This window comes from Diabrotica virgifera, chromosome 6 (assembly GCF_917563875.1).
Source record: "Diabrotica virgifera virgifera chromosome 6, PGI_DIABVI_V3a".
NCBI classification, from domain to species: domain Eukaryota; kingdom Metazoa; phylum Arthropoda; class Insecta; order Coleoptera; family Chrysomelidae; genus Diabrotica; species Diabrotica virgifera.
Window position 1 is genome coordinate 150,131,040 of NC_065448.1, and position 11,478 is coordinate 150,142,517.

An 11,478-nucleotide genomic window follows, 5' to 3' on the forward strand; every position below is an offset into this window, starting at 1 on the left:
AAAATCGATATTTGCTCGTCATGGAATACCAAAAATATTTTACTCTGATGGTGGACCACAATACACAGCCAATGAATTTGTTAAATTTTGTCAAGAATGGGAATTTAAAAGCATAAAGTCAAGCCCAGAAAATCATAGATCTAATGGTCTAAGTGAAAGATATATTCAAACCTACAAAAAAGCGCTAAGAAAATCTCTTAGAGATGGTAAAGATACATATTTAACATTGCTACAACTTAGAAATACACCAATTGATTCAAATTTACCATCACCATCTCAACTTTTAATGTCACGAGTACTTAGAACTCAGATTCCCACCACTGACAAAATTCTAAAACCAAAATTATGTAATGCTAAAATAGTAGTCAGCTATTTTCAGAAAAGACAAAACAGTCAAAAAGCTTATTATGATAGAGGGACAATAAATTTAAAACCGCTTAAAAATAATGAAAAAGTTTATTTTAAAGATAAAACAAATTGAGAGAAGGTCTTATCACACATAAATTAAGAGATAAAACCTACTCGATTAAATTGAGAGATTCTGGGTCAGAAATTGCAAGAAATAGACAATTTTTAGTTCGCATTCCTGCAACTTCTGACGATGAACATTCAGATAACGAATCTGAAACTAGTGAGTCACAAAATTTTGAAAGTGTCTCTGATAACCATTCTGATCATCACTCTCCAATAAACGTACCTCCACAAACCTCTTCAGGTCGAATTGTTAAAAAACCTGATAGATTAGATTTATAAGTAATTTTATTATAAAATAAAAGGGGGTAAAGAATGAATGAAACAATTGTGGAAATTTATAAATGTTTATTTAAAGATTTGTTAAAGAAAGTTATGTTTATTTTGTCATTATAGAAAGAGGGGATGTGATGTATGTAAATAGGTAGTATTCGGAACGCACTCAAGTTGGTAATATTGTAAGAGTGACGTGACAGTCACAAGTACAGTGAAGTGAACATAGAGGTATATATTAACATAGAGGGAGCCTACCTTCCGCGCTTCCTGACGACAAGATCTCATGGACTGGTTTGCTGCATCTCTTTCTAACACATTGTATCGAAAATATATGATGACATTCAGTGTGAATATAGGCACGGAAGAGGAGGACAACTGTAGCAGCTTTACTATGCGTAAGAGTGAAACAGCACTAATCCAAATAAAAAAGATGGTGTCGTCACTTCGCTCTGAATGACACTCTCTCTATGCTAATATATAACTCTATGGAAGTGAAGCGGAAATAAAACCATTCTGAACCTAGACACGATAGATACAAGTTGTTTCATTATAACCTCTCCTCCACAGTTAACCTAAGAACCCTACCACGTGTTACATTATATATTACATGCGGTATGAGAAAACGCTTCATATCTCTATTTAAAAAATTAATAGGACAACAAATAAATGGGTAGATAAAACGGGACATAAGAAACTGTATCCCATTTTATCCAACTTATAAGTGTCCCGTTTTGTCAAACTCAGACATTTTTCAAAACAAAAATGGCGGCTGCCTAAATGTGAAAGTAAAATTAGGTAGTCTACACATGAGAATATTCGTTAATGACTGCTTAATTAAATGTAATAGTCACCGGAATTATATTTTTATATATGTAGGCAGTATAATGTAGAAAACAACGCACTTAAAAGTACTGCAAAGTAGGTATCAAAAAAATAGAGTCAAACAATTCTAAACACAACAACTGTTCATCAAATAGTGGCATCGAGGTAAAACGAGCTGAGAATGTTAAAATGACGACTGATAACAAGTTTCCGTCGTTGTCCGATTGATAGCGCCACTAGTTGGGTCTCTAGGCTAGGTATCCCGTTTTATCCAACTATCCCGTTTTATCCAACTCTCCACTAATTGCAATTGCTATCTTTTTATTCGGTCATGTTAATGCAAAAATTCGAGAACTGTTAGCAGATATGGCAACCCCCATGACAGAGAGCTAATTTTCACCAAAACAAAGACCAAAATAATGCTTAAAATATTAGTTTTGTTAAAAAGTTCACTTAAATGCATCTTGGCACGACATGCGACATTACCAAATTTTAACATCGGTGTATATAGTGCTAAAAGTTGATAACTTTAATTTGTCATGTTATTTGCCATATTGGAACACAAATTTGCACCGTATTCCTAAATAGATCAGTAGCCAAAAAGTTAAGGAACACTATTTTAGAGGCATTTAGAGCTGCAGAGTGAATTCCGTATTTACCAACATCATGGGTAGCAGCACAAATATCTTTTTACCATTTTACCGTTTTAATAAATATTTAAATTAAAAATGGCGGCGAACTAGTAAGTGACGACTGGCGGATAATACTTGAACAACAACAGTTGGTAATGTAAATTCCTTCGACGTAATGTGACGTCAACATAAACTACTTGATAAGCGAATGCGAATCGTCGCCGGCTAGCCCGCGACCCGCGTGGATACGAATATGAATCTGAAATCTGATCGACCCGCCTATGCAGCTTTGGAAAAAGAAAATTTATATTACATATAGGTAATGTAATATCACGTAATATTATAATATAGTGGTCTAGAAAATAACCTAACTAAACCATTTGATAGTAAAGCAGAGGTGACTTAGTCGGATAGACGGCTTGGATATCAGATTCTCAATGACCGATACAGCTTTCCGTTAAAATTTTCCGTAATATAGTAACAGTAATATCAATATCTTATAATAGAACCTAGAATATTATATAATAAGAGAAATCAGCTACAGGTGTCTGATTGTATATTCGTTGGTATCAGCCAAAAAAGCGATGATCGTGAGCGTTGTCTACATTGGAGTTGTCCATCATAGAGCCGGCGATAACGGGCTTGCAAGGGATGCACTGCAGGCGGGCGCCCCTATTTGGGGGGCGCCAAAATGAGCTTTTTTCTGCTGGTACTATGCAAAATACTAATTTAAAAGTAACAGAAGGGTACCTATGCTAGTTTTGAAGGCGGGCGTCTTATACCCTAGCGCCGGTCATTCCAAAATAAATCTAGTGATCATGATCAACAACGGATTAAACATATTAATAACATACTGTTCAGTTGCTGACAAATTGACACAATTAAATACTCTAAGAATAATCTGGTATCCGATCATTAAGTACGGATTTACAAAAAATTTTTAGCACACATACATTAGTTGTTTTAATTTTTTTTATGAGACTTGCCAGCGGCATCTCATATGCAAAATTTAAACCTAACGGGAAAAAGTATTCTACATTAATCTGCCAAACTCTTAGAACTAACCGCGGATCGACCATGGATCACCCACGGCCCCCGGTTAGTTATAAAAGGCCTGATCGACGGGAGAGTAAAACCGCGGTTTTGCGGCTCGTCGGTAAAGCTCGCCAGTGTATCATTGCAATACCGCGGTTTTATATACCGACAAGCCTGGCTTGTGGCTCGTACTGTTTGTTTTATTTTTTACTTGGCTCGTCGTTCAAAACCGCGCGTGTATCACGGCTGGCGAGCAAAACCGGCAGTTTTCAGCGACCGTTGAGGTGAAAAGACCAGTTTTTAATCATAGATATGCGAACTCTCAGGCGCGACTTTTTATTAGAATTTATATTAATTTCTTTCTTTCGTTAATTTCTTTTCTTTCTCCTTCATGCTTTTTTTTCTACTTTTTTTATAAAAATGTATTGTTCTTATGTATTTAAATTTATTCTATATATTTATATATTTCAGTTCCATTTAAGTGAAACATTTGTGTAATTTAATTCAGCATCAAATTAGTGAGTTAAGTGTAAGAGTATATAATAATGTTCTTGAACTCCTAAGTGGAGCATAGAGCTTCAGTAAAAACGCGCCATCGGGTTCTATTTTGCGCTAGGGCCTTCACCTCATTCCAAGACTTTCCTTGACTTCTTATCTCGTCCATAATGGATCTTCTCCAAGTTTGTGCTGGGCGACCTCTTTTTCTCTTTCCTTGGGGACTCCACTCTAGGGCAGTTTTTGCAATACTGGAACTATCTTTTCGGAGTGTGTGACCTATCCACCCCCACTTTCTGGATTTTATTTCATTTTCTACCCTCTTTTGTTGGGTCAGGTGTAGCAGATCTTCGTTTCTGATGGTGTTTGGCCAGAAAATACGGACAATTCTTCGTAGACATTTGTTAACAAAGACCTGCAATTTGTCTGTAAGGCATTGTGTCACGTTCCAGGTTTCACATCCATAGAGTAGAACAGACATAACATTTGACTGGAAGATTCGGATCTTTGTCCTTGTAGTATATTCCCAAGACCTCCAAACAGGGTTAAGCATGCTGAATGCTTGTTGAGCTTTTCGTATCCTCATACGAATATCGTCTTCTGTACCTCCGCTTTCTGTTATGACACTTCCAAGGTACGTGAAGTTTTCCACATTTTCAATCTGCTTGTTGTCGATATTAAATAGCGTGTTATTCCTTGCATTTATTCTCATGGATTTGGTTTTACCAATATTGATTTTTAAACCTATTTTATTGGCCTCAGTGGATAGTGTTTCCAATTGGTCGGCCACATCCTGGAACCTTTGTCCTAACAGGCAGATATCGTCGGCGTATTCTAGATCACTTAGGCGTGTGGTTAACGTCCATTGTATCCCTTTTGTGTCGAAGTCTAGTTTGGAGAGAACATAGTCTAGAGCTATGTTAAACAGAAACGGAGAAAGCACACATCCCTGTCTGACTCCAGTAAATACGTCAAATTCGTCACTGTTGATCCCATTGTGTGTCACGCTGCACGTCGCCTCAGTGTACAGTGACTATATAATGGAAATTATTTTATGAGGAATGAGCTCTAAAATTTTCCATATAGCAGCATGAGATAGACTGTCAAAGGCACGTTCGAAATCAACAAAAACCATGTATAGAGGTGTGTTCCATTCAACCGATTGTTCCATTATTACCCTCACAGTATTAATGTGATCTATGCAGGAAGATTCTGGTCTAAAACCTGCTTGATTCGCTCGAAATTCAACCTTGTTTGTTAATCTTTTATGTATGATCGTCGTAAAATTTTTATTTATGACGGTAAGCAAGGTTATTCCTCTCCAATTTTTGCACAGTGTGAGGTTGCCCTTTTTTGGAAGTTTAATAATGTTACCTTTTTTCCAGCCCGCTGGAATGCGGTTTGTTTCCCACACCTCTCAGATTATGGGGAGCAAAAGTTCAGCGGTTAGATGCGGGTCAGTTTTAAGTAGTTCGGCAGCAATGTTATCGATTCCCGGGGACCTGTTATTTCTCAGAGATTTGATAGCTGTTATTATCTCCGTTTTGGAAGGGGACTCGCAAGATATATGCAAGTCTATATTCTGCGGGTTTTCGACAATTTCATCTGCGTTATCCCTGGGCGTGCCTAGCATCTCCTGAAAGTGCTCTTTCCATCTGTCTACTTGGTCATCCGTTGTAGTAAGTAATTCACCTGTCTTGGATCTTACAATGTTCGAACAGTTGGGCCCATTTTTTGTTAATCGTCTAGTAATTTGGTACAGCTCTCTAGTCCTGTTGTGTTGTGCAGCTGTTTCTGCTTGTTTTGCCAGTTCTTCAGCCCACCTTCTTTTGTCTCTTCTTGCATTCCTTTTAACTGCTTTATTTAGTGTTTCATATTCGCTTGTTGTCGGTTCGTTCTTCCTTCAACAGTTCTTGCTTGCAAGAAATCTTTTTTTCGTTGTTTTCTTTCCTCGATAAGATTCCAAGTTTCATCTGATATCCATTCCTTTCTATCTTTCTCTTTTTTACCCAGTTTGTCTTCAGCTACCTATTTCTGTCAGAACATTTGCCAAATCTTCCCAGCTATTTACTTCACGTTCTCTTGTTTTTACTTGAAGCTCCTCCCTAAACATCCTTATGTATTTAAATTTATTCTATATATTTATATATTTCAGTTCCATTTAAGTGAAACATTTGTAATTTAATTCAGCATCAAACTAGTGAGTTAAGTGTAAGAGTAGTCTAGGCTAAACTTCGCTCATTATTTTGTATGTATATTATTATTTTTGTTTCTAATAAAGACTTTTACTATTATTATTATTTTATATTGCTTATGAGACTGTTCTTGTTTATGGTAATGTAAATCACCGGAGTACAAAAACAAAGCAATTCGACTTACCGCATATAATATTTGTAGAGTCAGCTCAGTATGCAACCACTTATACGTTTCCTTCAGAAACGTAGTCGGTACTCGAGACAGAACCTCTTTGGGGAGAACGACAGACAGGATGTCAAGATGGTAGTAGAAGTTAGGTTAATAATATGGATGGTCGCTTGGAAATATAATTGTAATAAAGTGCTAAATAAAGATTGTCTCAATAATTCTACATGGTGGCAGCGAACTTGCAAATACTCCGAGGAATATTTGGCAAGTAGAACCTTCTTCGAAGAGCAGAAATAGAGTTAAATAATTCCAGGGATGGCAGAGAATCAAGCAGGAAGCCATGTGCTTGCCAACATGGCAACAGTATCAGCTCCTTCTGAGTTTAATTTCTCCCTTCCAGGATCATGGAATCAGTGGAAAAAGAGGTTAGAAAGATATATGTCGGTTAGTTGTTTTATAAACAAACCAGAAGCTGAAAAAATTGATATGCTAGTGTATCTAATGGGGGCAGAAGCAGAGGAAATTATAACTCAATTTAATCTAACACCCGCACAGCAAGTATATAGTATTATTATCGAGAAGTTTGACGCTCATTTTATACCCCAAAAGAACGTAATATTTGAACGATTCAAGTTCAACACACGTAGTCAACAGCCAGGGGAGTCGGTGGATGCATATATCACTGCACTTCATAGCCTGGCAGAGCATTGTAGTTATGGGGCTCTAAAAGATGAGTTAATAAGAGACCGCATAGTAGTAGGAGTTTTAGATGTAAAAGTAAGTGAGAGGTTACAACTCCAAAAGAACCTAACATTAGGGGAAGCTGTATTAACAGTACGTCAAGCCGAGCTGCAGAATTCTCAAAACAGGATTCTTAGGCAAGAACGAGTACAAGAAGTAGCTACGGTCAATGCACACAGAGGTAACTACTGGTCACAATCACAAGCAGAACCAAATAAATATGGACAACAGAACACATGGGGGAAATCCAACAAAAACTACAAATGTACATACTGTAGTGTACCAAGCTGCAACAGCCGAGAAAGATGTCCAGCAAAAGATAGTCGTTGTCGATTATGTGGAAAGAAAGGACATTGGCAAGCTAGATGTAGATCCGGCAGAAATGTAAGAGTAGTTGAAGGTCAAAACTGTGCTGAAAGTGAGGTAGGAATAGAAAATGAAATGGAAAACTTACAGGTAAATAACTTTGATTTTCATCTAGGACACATTTACACTAATGATAAAGATCAGTGGTTTGCAAAAGTTTTAGTTGACAATAAATATGTTATGCCTTTTCTTGTTGATACAGGTGCTGATGTAAGTTGTGTCTCTAGAAATATGTTGTCTGATTTCTACAAAAATAAAATGTATGTTTGCCAGGAGTCCATAGGGGGCCCTGATAATAAAAAACTAGAAATTGAGGGTAAAATTGATGTTAATTTGACTTATAATGACAATATGTGTTCAGAATCTTTATATGTTGTAAAAAATCTAAAGGTGCCTATCCTTGGTCGGCCTGGAATTATAAAATTAAAAATGCTTAATATTAATAAAAATAGTTCACGTTATATTAATAACTTAGTATCTAAAAATATAAATGCATTTGGGGCAGAATCAGAGACCTACAGTGCTAGCAAGTACTCATTAGAAACGATAGCTGAGTCATTTCAAGGAATATTTGATGATATTGGGGAATTTAAAACAGAAATGAAACTTGAGCTAAAATCTAATGTTCAGCCATTTGCTCAGTCAGTACCACGAGTAGTTCCATTACCACTCATGCCCAAGTTAAAAGTTGAGTTAGACCGTCTACTTCAGTTGGGTATAATAAAACCAATTGAAGAACATACCAGGTGGGTAAGTCCTATTGTTTGTGTACCAAAGGGTGACTCTGTTAGGTTGTGCGGAGATTACACAAAACTTAACCAAAGTGTATTAAGAGCTTATTTCCCACTTCCAAAAATAGAGCATACTTTGGCTCAACTGAAAAATTCAATAATATTTTCTAAGCTCGACACAAGTAGTGGTTACTTCCAAATTAAACTGAAACCAGAAAGCCAATTGCTAACTACATTCATCACACCATTTGGTCGATACTTTTTTACACGTCTTCCCTTTGGAATTTCATGTTCTCCAGAATATTTCGCACTTAGGTTTTCTAAGATTCTTTCAGGTATGAAAGGGGTAGTCTTTTATATGGATGATATTTTAATCCATGCTAGTTCAGTCAAAGAACATGACGAAATTTTAAACCAAGTTCTAATAAAATTACACAGTGAAGGTATAACCCTTAATAAAAACAAATGTGTCATTGCTGCTAAGTCAGTCAAGTACTTGGGGCATATCATCACTACTTCTGGGGTTAAAATAGATCCTGAACGGGTCAGAGCAATTAGAGAATTCCCAGAACCAGAAAATAAAACAGAACTTTTAAGATTATTAGGTATGATAAATTTTGCGGGTAAATATATTAAAAACAAATCTGAAATTTTAGAACCTTTAACATCTCTTCTAAAAAAGGACTCAGTATTCTTATGGGGACCTGCTCAAATTCAAGCTCTAAATACTCTAAAAAAATGTTTAGAAAGTTCCCCAAATTTATCATATTTTGATGCGAACAAAACTATTGTTGTAAATTCAGACTCTAGTTGTTTTGGCATAGGAACTTGTCTGATGCAAGAAAATCTAGATAAATCTCGCGAAATAGTGGCATTTTCATCTCGATTATTAAGTCAAGTAGAGGGTCGATACGCGCAGATAGAAAAAGAAGCCCTGGCAATTACGTGGGCAGCTGAAAAGTTTGCTGATTATATAACAGGGGTCAAAGATTTGATTTTTGAAACAGACTCAAAACCCCTTGTTCAAATTTTACAGACGAAAAATGTGGATGAATTATCTCCTAGGTTGCAGCGGTTTCGGATGAGATTAATGCGTTACAATTATAAAGTAGTTTACATCCCAGGAAAACAGTTGGTTGTGTCAGACGCACTAAGTCGAAGTCCCATAAAAAATTCTGTACCTAGTAATGATGAGTTGACAGGTATTGAAGTCGAGGGGTATGTTAAATCGGTAATCCGTAATTTACCCATAAAAGATCGGTTTATAAAGCAAATAATCGAGGAACAAAGCAATGACCCTGTTTTACAAATAATAAAACAATATACGTTGACTTCATGGCCAGAAAAGTCTAAAATTCCTGTGCATGTTTTGCCATATTTTCAATTCAGATATGATATATCATTTTGTGAAAATTTGTTATTAAAAAGTTCTCGAATTATTATACCAGCAGCTTTACAACTTAAATGTCTAGAATATATTCACACAGGTCATCTGGGGGTAGTCAAGTGCAGGGACAGGGCTAAATCTACAGTGTGGTGGATCGGGCTGTCTTCTCAAATAGAAAAAATGATTAGAAATTGTCCCAATTGTGTGGAAAATCGTGAAAATATAAAAGAAACTTTTTACAAAGAAGAATCATGTACACGACCTTGGGAAAAGATAGCGCTAGATCTTTTTAAACTGGATAAATGGTTCTTGATTGTCGTGGACTACTACTCCAGATATTTTGAAATATTTGAGCTCAGTTCCATGACTGAAATTGTTATTATAAATCACTTGAAAGGTTTATTCTCTAGATATGGTATTCCCAATATTGTGCGTAGTGACAATGGACCACAATTTTCAACATTATTTAAGAAATTTGCTTCAAATTATAATTTTATTCATGTAACTAGTAGCCCATACTTTGCACAGAGCAATGGATTAGTTGAACGGGCAGTTAAGACTGCTAAAGAACTAATCAAAAAGAATAGTGAAGATATATTTTTAGCGCTCTTAGCCTATAGGGCTACACCTTTAAGGTGTGGACTTTCACCAGCAGAGCTGTTTTTCTCTAGAAAATTAAGAACTAATCTACCACAGTTGTCATTAAATTTGGAACAATCGGTTGTTAAGGGGGGAGTGTCATTAAGAGAAAGGGAAAATAAGGAAAAACAAGCAGATAATTATAATAGTAGACACCGAGCCAAGGATATGCAACCTTTATATGTGGGCGATTCTGTCTGGATTATTGATATTAGGCAATATGGAAAGGTAATTGAAATTTGTGAAGAACCACGCTCTTATGTTGTTCAAACTAATAGTGGTCAATTCAGACGTAACAGATGGCATTTGGTCCAGGCACCTTACTATACTCCTGATACCAGTAACCAGTTAGTTCCTAAGAAATTTGTTGACGGCAGCGACTTAGCAACTCCAGGCTTCTCCCACAAAGAAAAGGAGAATGAGAATATAAATAATTCCTCTGATACTTTAGAGACTATACATGGGAGTCAGAGTTGTGGAGTCGATGCTTCACCAAATAAAAGTGATGTCCAAAGTCAACACTTACCTGTACAGGAACCTGATCTGTTATTGAGGCCTAAAAGGAACATTAAAAAGCCAATTTACTTGTCCGACTATAGTTGTTAAGTTATGTATATTATGTTATGTTATGTATTCATTCTATATTTGCTGGGGTCCTGGAATTCTCATAGAGAGCTCTGTGGCTTACCTCATTTAAAAAGAGGAGAATGTAGAGTCAGCTCAGTATGCAACCACTTATACGTTTCCTTCAGAAACGTAGTCGGTACTCGAGACAGAACCTCTTTGGGGAGAACGACAGGATGTCAAGATGGTAGTAGAAGTTAGGTTAATAATATGGATGGTCGCTTGGAAATATAATTGTAATAAAGTGCTAAATAAAGATTGTCTCAATAATTCTACAATATTTATGTTAAACTCTTAAATATCGTAAAAAACGTGAACCCAACTCAGCTAGAGCCGATGTCAAGTAAAAAATTCAATCATTGCGAACTTCCTTAATTAATGAAAGAAAGTAACAAGGTTAGGTTAACGATATGTTAGCTGTGGACGGTTGACACCTTGACACGACTGTTTTGCTCGCTAGTTCGCTAGTCGATCAGCACCAACGAGCCGCGAGTAAAACCGTCGTTCTTAAAACCGCGGTATTATGGCTCGCATGTCGATCACCCACTTAAGCTTTTCGAAGAATATTGTAGAATACCTTTTCTGGTTAGGTTCAACTTTTACGTAAGAGATGTCGCTGGCAATGTTTATAAAAAAATTAAAATAACAACTATAACATGTACATGCTATGTAAATTCGTTCTTAATGATCGGATACCAAATTATTCTTCGAGTATTTAATTCCGTCAATTTGTAAGCGACTGAACAGTATGTTATTAATCTGTTTAATCCGTTGTTGATCATGATCACTAGCATTCGTTTCACTAGATTTATTTTGGAATGTCGTTGTTGGACAACGCGAATTACTGTGATTTTGGTTGCCCGAATTATGCTCACGATCATCGGTTTGTTGACTG

The 11,478-nt window shown here is 36.3% G+C and overlaps 1 protein-coding gene across 1 annotated transcript; it reads left to right on the forward strand.

Moving 5' to 3' along the window:
* The first annotated feature begins 6,410 nt into the window (after positions 1-6,410).
* LOC126886213 (uncharacterized) lies at positions 6,411-7,416 on the forward strand. The gene is made up of 2 exons (XM_050653076.1): positions 6,411-7,292; positions 7,405-7,416. The coding sequence occupies exons 1-2, from the start codon at positions 6,411-6,413 to the stop codon at positions 7,414-7,416; spliced, it is 894 nt and encodes a 297-aa protein (XP_050509033.1).
* The last annotated feature ends 4,062 nt before the right edge of the window (positions 7,417-11,478 follow it).